This window comes from Heptranchias perlo, chromosome 30 (assembly GCF_035084215.1).
Source record: "Heptranchias perlo isolate sHepPer1 chromosome 30, sHepPer1.hap1, whole genome shotgun sequence".
Lineage (NCBI taxonomy): Eukaryota > Metazoa > Chordata > Chondrichthyes > Hexanchiformes > Hexanchidae > Heptranchias > Heptranchias perlo.
The window spans coordinates 4,923,838-4,939,030 of record NC_090354.1 but is presented as its reverse complement, the minus strand read 5'-3'; the positions used below and the strand labels follow the sequence as shown (position 1 = coordinate 4,939,030).

The 15,193-nt window shown below is 39.5% G+C and overlaps 1 protein-coding gene across 1 annotated transcript in view; it reads right to left on the bottom strand.

Moving 5' to 3' along the window:
* LOC137299843 (rho GTPase-activating protein 23-like) overlaps window positions 1-15,193 on the bottom strand; it is a 172,295-nt gene that overhangs the window by 34,605 nt on the left and 122,497 nt on the right. The window contains exons 11-14 of the mRNA XM_067968766.1: window positions 10,807-10,944; window positions 6,967-7,266; window positions 5,884-5,936; window positions 2,369-2,463 (exon numbers count right to left, since the gene is read on the bottom strand). Coding sequence (XP_067824867.1) covers window positions 2,369-2,463; window positions 5,884-5,936; window positions 6,967-7,266; window positions 10,807-10,944 — 586 coding nt within the window. The remainder of the gene's footprint in view (window positions 1-2,368; window positions 2,464-5,883; window positions 5,937-6,966; window positions 7,267-10,806; window positions 10,945-15,193) is intronic.

Here is a 15,193-nt window from a genome sequence, read left to right as displayed (position 1 = left end):
TTATGTTTTTTTTTGGAGGGTGGGGTTCAGTATTTTCACAAGAACAAAGTCCTCTCTTTCCTGATCGTTAGCACACAGTTGAAGTGCTTTTAAAAAAAAATTAAGTATTGAACAATTTTGTCATCAAGCATAAATAGGTTTAAATCACCTCTACCCTTCCAAGTGTATCTTGTACTCATGTTAAATAGCATCATGCAAGCTGTGTAACCCATTAAGTCATTTAAACTTCAGTCACTTGGATCTACTGATGTGAAGAGATTAGTTACTAATGGAGTTAGACTAAGTGCAGTATCACAACTCTCTTATAACCAGCTATGTGTGCCTTGGGAAATTTCTTTTCTTTATAATCCCTCTGAATACTATTGGATTGTCTTTGCTATTTGCTCGTTATGGGGTTGTACATTTCAAGGACAACTCAATTAACAATTGTCAAAATGACTTTATGTAGCTAAATTCTCATATTAAATAGAATGAATGTTTTCATTTTAAAAATGAAAGCAGTCTATACTGTACACAGCCTGCTGTACGATGATATATGGGATGCAGGTTCACACTTGCGATTCCACACATTGGAAAGGAGGGGGGACGGGGAGAGATTTCTTCTGATTGCAACGTGCTAGCAATATCATAAACACAAAGGGAAGATTTCTTCTAATTGCTATTTTCAGCAAAATTGCCAACATGTGTTTTTTTTAAAGTTCTTTACTATTTTATAAACATAAGAGCCTTAGTTTTGCAAGACAAACAAAAAAGCAGTTGCAGTGGCCCTTGGCGTAGCCAAAGTCACACTGGTAACATAAAGGGCAGACTGCACCGAATTCTACAATGGGGATTGCTCCTCTGATTTGAAAACAAAAGGTTAGCTCAGAGATCTCTCCGGGCAGCACACTTGGTTGGAGAGGGCAAATACTGACGAGGCAGCAGTTCTTGCAGGGTGGGGCAGAAGGAGGGATTCATGCATCTAGTTCTGGCATTTTCTTTTGAATTATGAAAATTCACCTAAAATGTAATTACTAATGCTTCTGCATCATAAGACACAGAAGCTGGAGGGGGGGTTGCAAGAACAGCCTTGCAAACAGGATTTTGAAGTCCAGCTAACATTTTCCAGATTTCTGGATAACCTACTAAAAGAAGTGGACTGTCCATTCTAAAAGCAGACTGGAGGCATCTCTACTACCAACTAGGTCTCAGTTCCAAGCTTTTGAAGAAGAATTTCTGGAACTAAAGGACATCAACAAATAAATGTATTCTAGAGGCTCAGTTACACATTTTCTTGTCCAGATTTGACTTAAAATTATTATAGAATGAAGGATTCTGTACATTTATACCTCTTTTTTAAAAAAGATTTTAACAGCCACTTCTTAATCCGTCTTTCTCATATCATCTATCATTTTTCGGCTGAGGGCAGGCAGATGACCTGCTGTCAAGCCTTTATGCAAAAGCAGCCCCAGCTGCACCACCATTCTTCCATTTTACCTCACTCTCTGCGGAGATCTATTTTTGTGAAACATTGAAGGTACTGTACTGTTTGAAACAAGAGTGCCCTCTGGTGCATTCGTTCATTCCTGCAGGTACAGTGAAGTACGTATCTCCATTTACAGAACTTAAGTTACTGTGAGATACAGGCCTACTTTGAGTTTCGTTCCACTGGCAGTTTTTCTGAGGAAACTTAACAGCGACACATCCCTACTGAAGAATATGAGAATAATGAAACTCTTTCGTCTTCAATAAACATGTTTCCTACTCAAACTCATTCTTTCCCAGGACCTCAACATTGGGAAACTCCTCACCTCCTTCAGTCTCTCTATCCTCCTGCTTTCAAAACTCAAGTTTGGCGTCACCTAACCTCTACTAACTCATTTACCTAGTCTTCTCTCCTGATCTTTGTGACCCTGATGGTGTCTTGCACTATGAACCATGGTCCTTCACTTAGGTTTCTCAATAACATCAATCTCCTAGCTAAAAAAAAAAATGCAATGTTCCTGCCTCAACCACTCCCTGTGGCAAAGCATTCCATGCTCCAGCAACACTCTGCGTAAAGACATTTTCCCAGCTTTGTTCTCACTCTCATTGTAATTTTAAATTGATGATTCCTCATCACTGACTCCACAACTGAACAAAATAGTCTTCTTCGTATCAAAATCCTTCACAGTTTGAAAGGCCTCCATGAAACTCCCCATTAGCTTTTTCTTCTCCAGTGGAAATAACCCCAGCATTGCAAGTAAGCTTAGGTTTTGCTTTAACAATTGGAGGTAGGGGTGAATTGTGAGAGCAAATCACTGAAGCAAGTGGCAACTGACGAGATTCTCAGCACTACAAGGGCTACAAGGCTGTGGCAGTGACGCCACAGGACGTTAAGCTGAATTACCTTTGCTTGCATTATCTTGCCTGGGAGATCTTGGACGTCGGATGACATGGTGGCGGGATCCTTTTGGAGAAGAATCGGACTTATTATTTGCGGGGCTGTAACACAATACAGATACAATCTCAGTTATGCAATCAAAATTTAATTTAAAGTGGCAATGAATTTTCTATGTTTTGACACATGATTTATGCCCAAAATCATGCACAGTTTAGAAAAATATATGGGGCTCGAATTTAAGGCTACCTGACCAAACTACTAGTAAATTCTTCAATTTAGGCAGTTAAATCATTAGCATTATTTAGCTACAGAAGTACAGATTTCATTCTGCCACCTGGAGAGCGGCCCCTCTTTTATTCTCTATGTGTTATCAATTGTTCTCTTCACTGCTGAAAAAGTCAACATGAGCAGAAACCTGTTACCGTCGCATTGATTTTTTTTGCGAGCTCTAGCAAAGGAAGGATAATATATCCCTATGATTTGTTTGATTGAGAAAAAGAGCTATTAAGGAAATAAATACTGAGGAAGATGTTCCTGATCCCTGGACAACAATATAAATTTATATGGTTAGACAGAAAAATAACAAAGTACTAGTATGACCAGGCAGTAGTCCAGTAACATAATAGAGGGAAGTGGTGATTCAGAGGCAAAGTGAGTAAGTTTTAAGGGTCACAGGCCTGCTTTTGCATATACTGTTTATGCAGCAAGTTTGGCAGTGACCTTGAAGCAGGTTTCCTGCAAGTTATCTCCAAGTACAGTTATAGCCAAGGGATGTGCTGAGCCAGGACATTAAAAAATGGTAATAAAAGTCAGGATAAATAAAATTATAGTACAAAAGTGGTGACTTGGTGAGTGATTGGTTACATTACGTGACTTCCCTTTAAAAAAATGTCCTCAATACAGTATACTTTCATACACTGCAAAGCATATATCTGGCACTATCATTCTGTGAACAGAGATGCAGTTGTTGGCACACAAAAAAATTAATACAGATGGAAAAAGTAGGTAGATACAAAGAAAGGAAGACTTGCATTTAAATAGCACCTTTTACCATCTCAGCATGTCCCAAAGCACTTTACAGCCAATGAAGTACTTTTGAAGTGTAGTCACTGTTACATTGTAGGAAATGCGGCAGCCAATTTGTACACAGCAAAGTCCCACAAACAGCAATGTGATAACGACCAGATAATCTCTTTTTAGCTGTTGGTTGAGGGATTAAATATTGGCCATGACACAGGGGAGAACTCCCCTGCTCTGTTTCAAAATAGTGCCATATCATGTACCATCAGGATTCTAAAAATAAACATCAGTTTGCAAAAAAAAAGTACTTTTAAAAGTTTATAAGAGAAAAACACATGGTGGCCTCCCCAGTGGTTCACCTGGTTGAGGCAGTTAAGGCGATGCCAGGTTTAATCCTCAGTCTGAGCTTAGTTAGCTGATCTCAGCTGGGTTGGCAGTAAGGGTTCTACAATTGACTTCAAAGGTTAGGCTTCTGATCCCTATTCATCAAACATAGAGGCATAGTTCAGGATAAGGGGTCGGCCATTTAAGACTGAGATGAGGAGGAATTTCTTCACTCAGAGGGTTGTGAATCTTTGGAATTCTCTACCCCAGAGGGCTGTGGATGCTGAGTCGTTGAATCCATGCTACAAATGCACGTGTGTTTTTATCAGACATGTACCGGATCAGACTCAAAGACCCCTTGCAGTCAGTTTGCCAACACTCTTTGCTAAGGGTCACACAAAAAGAATGGCTGCTTGGGCAATGTGCTGCAGAGCATGTAGTGCCCGTGGAAGCATACCCCAGAAAGGAATCAACATCTTTGAGAGAAGAAGGAGGGAAGGAAAAGGGGGGGGGGAAAAGCAAAAAAAGGCACTGTGCTTTTATAAAAGAAAAAGCACCTCATTTCACTTAGATCCCTGTATGGACGACACACACTTAAACCACCAACTAGTAATGGTTTAAGCATTCCTAGGAAGGACTCAGAGTCTTCACATCCTAACAGTTTGGCACCGGTACCAGCTCCAGCACCAACACTTGCATTGTTAGACCATATATGGTGCTGTATAAGGTTTGCATACCTATGGAAGTTTGCCAAGTTCTGAAATATTCAAAATGTTTTTCCCCCTGGACCTTTTTTTTTTAAAACAGTAAGATTTTTTCCATGAAATGACACACTCATTGCACATGACGCACCAGCACCACATAACCTCAGGTTTCACTGTAGATTATTACGCACATGCCAACGAGATATCAACCAAGTTTCAAGAGAAAAAGTATGTAGAATTTCAACAAAGTGCAGACTACACTGCCCAGCATCTCCTATTCTTTGAATTGTTCATTTAACACTTTTATTGACAAAAACTTTTAAAAAGAAAAACTTTTTGTTAGTCTACATAGTGTGAAAAATCAGTACCGGAACACAAGATAATTACAGATATGGCAGGCCATTTGAACCATCACCCATCCAAAAAGAGCCAGAATTCCATCCACTACTGTATCTAATTGCTTCTTAAATGATTCCAGGGTTTTTGCCTCCACCACTCTATCTGGAAATCCATTCCTTGTGTTGATCATTCTTTGACAGGAATTATTGCACACGTTATCCACCGTTCACTCCATTATATAATTGAGTTTTATTGCTACACTCGTGTCACTATAATCATTAATGTGGCACTTAAATTTGAAATAGATTTGTTGGCTGAATCTTTCTCATTACCGTGCTAATTGCAATAAGAATTCCTCAATGTGGAGGACACAATGGATTAGTACTGAGGTAACTCTAACCTAATACAAAGACTAGAATCCAACACAACTCTTGAATCTGCTACGCACTGCAACTATCCCTTTACATTTATTGACTGGTAAAAGTCCAACTCGTCAGGTCGAATAGGACATACGTTTGCACCTTTACTTGATGCAGCCGGGTTTTACTGACCGCCTCAAAAACAGTTGGAAGCACCATCACCAACAGGCATGCATGCATGTACATATTTGTTGCATGTTTTCACAGAATGATGCATTATATAGTGCACGTGCGCTGAGCAATTGGTAAGGAAGTCAGAGCATCCAGGGCATGTAGTTAGTATAATTCCAACCATGTCGAGGCACATCAGAGTCAATCCAAAAAATCAGTCATTAAGCAAATATTAGTGACAATTAATACCTCCATTATGGATACATTTGTCTTATACAATAAAGAGAGACAGTACCGCAATGCAAACTGTCTCTCAGCTGAAGTTCCTTAAACAAGCTGCCTGTTAGAAGAAATGATTTACAGCATTGTTCATGTCCTTGAGGATGCCTAACATTTCAGAAATGTCCTCAGCTAACAAGAATAAAAAGTTCAGTGAGTGAGTGCTTGTATTGGCATAAAGATCAGCACCTCTTTCATTCCAGAATGCTGACTGGGAGCAAGATAGCCTGTCTCTAACCCAGTGGTAGATGAGTACAAAGTACTGATCATTTGTGTTGTGAACATGAGGTTAGCAAATAATTCAATATTTAACCAGTTTCATTACCTCTGGTTCCTGTACTCCTTTAATTTGACTTCTATCAATCTTGCACTTGTGTCCTAATAATAAAAAAAACACAGATTTAAAAAGCTACGTCTTTGACATTTTAAAAAAAATCCTTCACACACCATTACAGAAGTAAGAGGACAGGATGATCAGCCAATCCTAAACCTCTGGTAGCTGCAGATGGCTGGCATGACTTACCCCCAATTTCCCACATGATAACTCTGAATCTTTGTTGTGCCATCACTGAGGTGATGAGCATAGGTATGAAAGGGAACAAACATCAGATATCCAGCTGTACCTAGCTGAATCACTGGAGTGGAAACTAAAGCTGCTTTTTTTTATACTCGTGTCAATGGGGTGCTTGGCTGCCAGTTCCCAAAGTGTGCGTCTTGTGCAGTAGGTGGCACCCCTAATTTAAACCTGCTGAATTTGTGAAGGCTGGCTTGCAGGTAGACTGGTTAAACATCAGGTATTCCTGGAAGCTGGTCTTTGCAAACCCAGCAATCTATATTGCTTCCCGCTTAAAGAGACCAGCATTGTGGGAAGTGGTGTCACAAACATCTCACTGACACGAATATAAAGGCAGATTATGGTATTCATCTCATTGGGTTGCCAATCTCACTTGATAGCTGTGGAGAAGCGCAAATCAAAATCCAAACAGTTCCTACAAAGGAAGGAAGGGAAAACTTGAGGGCATTTCATCCCATAATGACTCCCCAGCAGCTGGTCCAGTTCAGCATTTGTTGGCCTATCACCCTCTCATCCTGAAGATGGCATGTGGTGACCCAATTTGGGAAAAGGAGAAAGAGGGAGTTTTACTCTTCCAAAACTTGGACCATCAAATGTAAATTACCCTCCCCTCCCATTCTCGATGGGCTATTCTACAAATTATGCCGTTGTTTGAACTTTCCAGTGTGAAAGATAGGAAGAAAGTAATTTTCACTGTAATTTTTGTGGCGCACTCAGGGTATTAGACACCGAGCTTAGATACCAATCGACTGGCTGTCATAATTTTAAAAATATACTGTTAAATGAGTCAAGGGTTAATTTAAAAGAGAGAAATGAAAACAGAAATGTACTTACTTCTCCCTCTGTTTTACTGTTTTCTTGGATAATTTTAATCCAGTTCAACATATCATCCCTATCCTCAGCCTGGAACAGGTATTCACAGAAGTCTGACGTGGTCAGCCTGAAAACATTCTTCCTTTTAGTCTCACTGTACGAAATATCAATCAAACAGGCCTTAATACAAATGGGCTGCTCATCCTCGGCTGGGGAAGAAACATAAGTCACTGCGTCCCTTTTATCCTTGTACAGGTACAGAGAATGTAATCGCAGGAGGGCATACACTCTTTTCCAAGAACGAATGCTGTTCACAACTCTCTGTTAAAAAAAAGAACAATGTTTTTTTTTTACAAATGACCTAAAAGGCAAACAACCACAGAATATCAGTTTATTTTAACATTTAAAGAGTTTGCTTAGTCTCCTTGTACAGTTGAAAGAAAACTAGTAAGATCAAGAGAAATAAATTCCATAAATTTATGGTATTTATGGAAAGCTGAGATCTTGCTGGCAATACATGAATAATTTAATAAGCAAATAAATCAATAGGCCATCAGATAATCAGCAGAACTATGGGTAAGTAAAGAAATAAATGAATAAATCATTAGATAATCAAAGATAATGACCAGTGAAGAGGAGCAATAATACAAGTCAGCAGTTCATGTAAAACTAAAATACCCTTTTTCGAATAATCCTTTCGTCCATTTTATTCATTCCTAACCAACAGGCAGCGGTCTCTGATACACTTACAATCGCATATAAATACAGTATTCTTGATCAATACAGTACTACAACAAAATTTAATGTTTGAAAATAAGAGATCACCACAAATCAAGACATCAGTAACTAAGTTACTTTTCTTATGCGGGTTTTTAAATTGACCGTAATTCCAACTTTATTCCCCTCAAAAGAAAATCCTCTGGGGTTCTTGCCCTTTAACGGTATTGCATTCATCTTGAGGCATACGATAATGGTAGCTAAGGCAGCATGCAGAGCTCTCCGTGAGAAGAGGGCGCCAGTACTCATACGCACAAAATATCCCAATGATTTTAGTTTTCCTTTCTTATGCATGAAAGTTGGATTTTACATTCCTACAGTTAGTACTCTGTCTCGGAATCCTGAGCTCTTGTGCATTTGTCACACTGGAAGTGCTTGGCTGTACCCAGTATTGGCAAAGGGGAGGGAAGGAGAGAGAATTCCCCATGTGTAAACCACATTAATCAAAGCAGTAAATGCTGGAAATAAACAGAAGACAGGGTAATGTTTTTGGGAGCCTCTTCACTGGAACCTTCATGAAGGCTTCCACCCAAAACATTAACTTGCCTTTCTCTTTAAGATACTGACTGACTTGGTGTTTGTCAGTATTTTCTAGTTTATTGGCTTGTTGGATTATGTGTTTTTCAAACAAGAATAAAACACAGAAAGAATTCCACACAGAATTAATTCTCTAGTGTCCAAATAAACGTCAATTAGTGTTTACTGTTCGGCCATTGGTCTTGTTTTTTGCTTAAACATACAGTTTCCATTTGCTTTTAATAGACCCCTGCAGACAGTCCATTTACAAAACAAATTATCATAGATGCAAGTACTGGATAGAAGCAAGTATATAAATTATAATAATTACATACATCATAATGTAGATACACACATATATGTCTTTATTATACTTTAAATTATATAGTAAAGTACTGAGGAGTCTTTGAACTAGAGCTTCAAAGATCTATTTTAAGTTCTGGACCTTTAGAATCAGACAATTTCTGGCCTCTGAATGAGAGAAATATATATTATGATACATTCAGTTTTAGGTATTTTTTCCCCCCAATTTATAATCTCCGGTTGTGCTTTGCTAATGAAGTGTGCATAGCAGATTTTTAATTAACTTGCAGCAGGCATGATACTAATAGCATATTAAGTAAACAAAATTTTGAAAGAATATGCTTCCCTCTAATGATATTGCAGGATAGATCCACAATCAATAATATTTATCCTTTATCGTAGTACTTCAAAGCTAACAAATTGCACCGTTTTATAAACAATTTCATAAGCAAGCACAAAACTTGCCTGCTCTAGTCCCTTTTCAACATAATATTTTTAAGTGTTAAGTTGCTCTAAAATGTGGCATTTCATGTTGTACTTACATTAAAACTGCTGGCTGGTGGCAAGGGAAGTCAAGTCTGATGCAGGCTTGCACTAAGTATTCATTCTAACACTACCTCATGGTTATATGAAATATTCAGGGAATCGGCTCAGGCCATTATGATCCCTCAATATTGAATTACCTCACATTAAACATCCCCAGAGCTTATTCCTAAATTAATTATTCAGTATCAAACTGTACATCATACAAAGTAAATCGATAGTCTTATCCCTATTCCTTTCCAACAAAATGGAAATGGTATGAAATGAGGGGAAAGAACAAAAGAAAGATCACAACAAACCGTTGAATTAGCTAATAATGCTTTTGGAAAAGCAGCAGCACTGGGTTAGTATTTAAATGCTGTCAGACTGGTACTAACACATAAAACAGAAAGGGCAGATTAGGTCAGTTTCTTAAACAATTCCAGGGTTTCTGTCTCCACTAACCTATTCCATGTGTTGATCACTCACTGTGTTAAGAACAACTTCCTAACATCAGTCCTAAATTTGCTTTTTTTTTAAAAACTGGTGTCAGCCAATCATGGAATGGCATTAATTTGAGTTGAGGTAAGTCTACCTGCTCGTCCTGCCCTCCTGAATGAGGGGGGCTACTTTCTTTGGAGAAAAATAAAAGTCACAAAGAACTTCGTATTAATTGCTATAAAATAATTATTTCTCACATGTTATTATGTGGTTTATAAAACAGTACTAGTAGATGTAACATCCATATAGGAATTGTAAATACTTTCTTTGACTTCTAACACGCCCCTTGCTGACATCTCATTTACAGAACAAATTATATGGAGTCCATATATGTGAAGAATATAGAAAGTGAAGACTCTGACTGCTTACTGATCTGGGTTACCTTTGGTACTCTGGTTTGTGTGAATTTTTAATTTTAATGTATTTTATTTTTATTAAATAATTTTTCATTCCAAATAAAATGTGACTATGGAATTTTATAGAGGCCATATCTAGTCACTTGCTATCTAGAATAGATAGAAGAGCTCTGTCTACCCTCTCAGGTAGACGTAAAAGATCCTTTGGCACTATTTGAAGAACAGCAGTGGAATTCTCCTGGTGTCCTGGCTAACATTTATTCCTCAACCAACATCACCAGAAACAGATTATCTAGTCATGAATCTCATTGTTGTTTGTAGGACCTTGCTGTGTGCAAATTGGCTGCCATATTTCCCTACATTACAACAGTGACTAGACTTCAGAAGTACTTCAGTGTCTGTAAAGCGCTTTGGGACATCCTAAATGTAAGTCCTTTCCCGGCTCCTCAGCCTGTACTGCAGAGAAATTTCGATGCTCCAACCAACTCTATCTCTTTGCTTTCAAATTGCTGTAAGTTTTATCTAAGTATCATGAAAATAAGGACAGACGGTATGACTTTAAAATGGAGGCCAAATTACATTTGTGTGCCCTGGTTCAATTAACCCCCACTTTCTAACTTTGCTTCCCCTGAAGACTGCTCCTGTGTCTTGACTCCGTGTGTGCAATGCCACGAGATATTGACTAATATGTAACAATAAATTTAAAGGTTTCCCTACGTTATAACAGTAACTACACTTCAAAAGTAAAATGCTTTGGGATGTTATACGGTCATGAAAGGCGCTATAGAAATGCAAGTTCTTTCTTTCTTTCTAAAGTGGTCTGCTTAACAAAAGGAGACCCTGCTTTTATTTAAAGCTTTGATGCTGCTGTGGAGTTAGGACTTGCCTTTCCCTTCTCCGTGACAAGCTGTCGAAAGTACAACCATCCTTCTTTCCTGACATCACTGAAGGTCACATCACAGAGGTCAGATGTGGAATGTCGCTTAGATCTTGTGTTTTCGCTGGCATCCAAGCTTTCTAAGGACTAAACAGTAAATAATACAATAGTAAATAATTGTCCTAAAAAAATAGGAATTTTTTGATTCCCACTCTGTCCCCGACCAATTAATGATTTTAAAAGGTACGATTTTCAGGCGTATGAGGCACCCACCCGAGGCAGGCAGGAGCCTCATACATTTATGCAAATTGGGGCCCGATTATGTCAATGGGACCCCAACGCCATCTCAACCAAGAAGTCAGCGGCCACCCCGACAACTGAAGAGGCCCTGTAAGGTAAGTTTAAAACTTTCCTTTGTGAGGCCAGGAGGAGCAGGATTGATTTTCTGGCCCCCGCGAGGGAAGTGTAGGCCTCCCCTGGTCAAACTTCCAAACTGCTCATCGTCCCAGAACCCATGTCGCCCACCACTCCCCCTCCTCTCCTCCCACTTTCCTTGGGCCTGGCAGGTGGCTCAGACCTTCTGCCGCTTTCCACTGACTTCCCGGTTGTTTTGGTCGGTAAGTCGCCCATCGGCATGTCAATGAGGCCCAGCCGTTAAAACCGTCTGAGCCTCCTGCTGCTGCTCCCGGACAGGTCGGCCGCTCGCTAGGCCACCCTAGAGTTAAAACTCCCATCGATACATCTTAATTTTTTGTTTAACAATACAAAGATCCATAACACATGTTATACAGACACTGCAGATTATAAGCCTTCTGCAAGGGACCTCACTAACCACAACTGGGGTGTTGGAGTTCAAGATGTCCATTTGGATGAACAAGAATGAGTGTGTGTGACTTTTCTGGTTTTGCAGTATTAACATTGCAACTTTTTTTTTGCACATTACTTCGAACTTTTAAGAGTAATGTGAAAAATAAGAATGGGTAGCCCACCAATATAGATATTGATCCGATACAACAAACTCGATTTGGTTCACTCCATTAGTGTGAAGCTGCTTGTACGGTCTAAAATAAGTCGGCAAATTAATTCTGTGTAACTCCATGCCAATACATGAGTTGTCAGATTCTGTTATTTCTGTGCTAGAATTGACAGCAAGGATCGGCAGGCTATTTGACCATGGGGAAGGAAGCATCACAGCCAAGCATCCTCACCAGATGTACACACACACACCTTCTTACAGCACTGTGGTCACTGATTATTGATCAAGAGGGGGAAGGAACACTGGATGATTCCCCCCCCTCCCCCCCCATCCCCTTTAAAACCCAGGGGCAATGAGGCCAAATGTATTGCTCCTACTGCTGCCTTGGCTGAGATCAGCTAACTCAACACAGTCCAGGGATCGAATCAGAGACCTTCCCATTATATTTTCAATTCTAATATTGATCCCATGGCCAGTGGATTTATCACTCACACACAGAGATTAAAATCAATAAAAGACTTTTTTTTAAAATGATGTTCGATAATTACGCTCAAGAAATGATTTTTAAATATTCAGAAGATTCTGGACAGTTGTTTTAAGTGCTACTTGTGTACTCTTACACCTCAGCCCTACCTTGTCCTAGGGTAATACCAGTGTAAAGTGAATCTTAAATTGGATTTTTATAGGAAAGTTTTACTTAATGCTTAGTAGCAGAACTAGATTTTGTGATATAACACATTTTAAAAAACATTTCCCTCTTCATATGAACTACATGTGTGACATTGTGGGTTATTGAGACTGTATTTCAACAGTATACACGCCCCACAGATTACCTACAACCAGCTGCATTAATAATTAATGAAGCTTTGATGTCACATATACTGGTGCTTATGCAAGTGCAATTTATTTCAAATTTAAGCCATCAAGTTATGGAATTGTAGTCTTAAGTAACTAAATAACTTTTGCACTTTCCTGTAATGGAATATTAAGATTTACAACCCTAACTGGCCTTCAAAGCTATATATAACACTCAAGGCGAGGAATATAACAACACGAATCATCATAGAACAGAAAGTTTTAACACTGTTTTAAAGTTAACCCCTACTTCCACCTCCATAACATCGCCCATCTCCGCCACTGCCTCAGCTCATCTGCTGCTGAAACCCTTATCCATGTCTTTGTTACCTCTAGACTCGGTCATTCCAAGGGTCTCCTGGCCGGCCTCCCACCTTACACCGTCTGGAAACGTGAGCTCATCCAGTACTTTGCTGCCTGTAAATTATCTTGCACCAAGTCCCGTTCACCTATCACCCCTGTGCTCGTTGACCTACATTGGCTCCCGGTCCGGCAACACCTCAATTTTAAAATTCTCATCTTTGATCCCTCCATGGCCTCGTCTCTCCCTATTCTAACCTTCTCCAGCCCTACAACCCTCAGATCTTTACACTCCTCCAATTCTGGCCTCTTACACATCCCCGATTTTAATCACTCTACCAATGGCGGCCGTGCCTTCAGCTGCCTAGGCCCTAAGCTCTGGAATTCCCTCCCCAAACATCTCCGCCTCTATACCTCTCTCTTCTCCTTTAAGACGCTCCTTAAAGCCCTCCTCTTTGACCAAACGTTTGGTCACTGGTCCTAATATCTCCTTATGTGGTTCGATATCAAATTTTGTTTGATAATGCTCCTGTGAAGTGCCTTGGGACATTTTCCTATGTTAAAGGCGTTATATAAATACAAATTGTTGCTATTGGTCGCCACTTTATTCAAATCCATTTAATAAATCATTTTAGCATACTTAGCAACCACTTAGTTCTCCTTCCCATTGTCTCTCCTTGTAGGACCCCTCCCACACCTCCCCGCACATCATAGCAGTCTCATTTGAGCCACTGATTAGTTAAAATCTAGCAGCTGAAGACTGACTTTCAGAACAAAGCTACCAGACTCGTAGTAAACTGACAGGATTTCCAGTATACATTGCTGCAATTCCAGCATGAGTACTAAAACATTTAGACTTTGGATTGCTATTTTAAAAAGAGCTTGTTGAGTTAGACAATCTCACCCAGGGCAGCAACTGGAGCACTTTAATTGGTCTCAGCAACCTTAGGCTGGGGGGAGAATCAGCAAAATCCCACTCCTGATCTCTATCCAGTGCTCCCACTGGAAAATAATTGCACCTATATATTAAAAAGGCAATGTGGCCAAGGTTCTAGACAGCTGTTAGTGGCCAAGCACACAATACCCAGCAAGAGATACTGCCCTCGCTGGAAAGGAGACAAGAAAACTGGGGGGAAAAATATGAGATAAATACTAACACTAACACTAAAAATTTCTTTCATTGGGCTATAAAAAGAAACAATGGAAGGCAGACTTCCTGATTCTACCATGCCATCAAGTGGGGGGGGGGGGGCGGGAGGGCGGTGCCAAGCAAGAGGCCAGGCCTTTCCTAAAAGGAAGGGAGAGATGGAAAAAATGGGACATAAATCACTAAGTGGTACAAGAGCAATCAGGGCAGAGGCCCCCAAGCAGGTTACGTCTTTGTTCTTTTGCACAAATAGATGGACCTAGAAGGGAAAAAAATTACTTAATAGGTTAATAGCTCACCACCACCTTCTCAAGGGCAATTAGGGATGGGCAATAAATGCTGGCCTTGCCAGCGATGCCCACATCCCATGAACGAATAAAAATAAAATGTTTTGGGTGGGACCCTTTCATACAAAGGATTCCAACAGAATTGTTAAGCTGTCTTCCTCCTTCTGACATTACCTGTTCTTAATTGTAGATTTCCATGATTCAGTTTAAAATCTCTAGGAACTGAATGGTTCTTTCACATCGATACCCAACGTATCCTTTGAAAAATGTCATGCTAATTCAGCTCAGATGGTGCTTTACACCTCACCAGTGAATGGCACGCAATATTTACAGATCGGAAGTTTACATCATCTTTGCGTTGTCATGAAATGCCATGTTTTTTTCTTACTAATTGGTGCAGAAATTAAAACTTCACTTTTTATAAATAATGTAATAGTTTTGTTATTTTTAATCACTGAATGCTTTACTCTATTAATTAAAAAATGGTTTATTCATTATAACAAATTCAACAATTTCCCTAGCCAGAAGCTATTCTTAAAATTTTGATTGCTGAATTACGATATTCTAATTACACACTCCTTGAATGCTGGTAATCTGAAATAGAATCAGAAAATGTTGGAAATGTGCAGATCAGTCAGCATCTGAAAGAGTAGGAAGGCCAACATTTTGGTCATGTCCAGTCAAGCTAATAACATGTCCGACTAGAAACATTAGCCTATCAATGTCTTTCAGATGCTTATTGACCTGCTGTACAATTGAATTTCCTGTTTTTATTTCCGATAAGTCATTCAGGTACCATAGAGGTAAAGAACATGACCTATGCACCCTTAG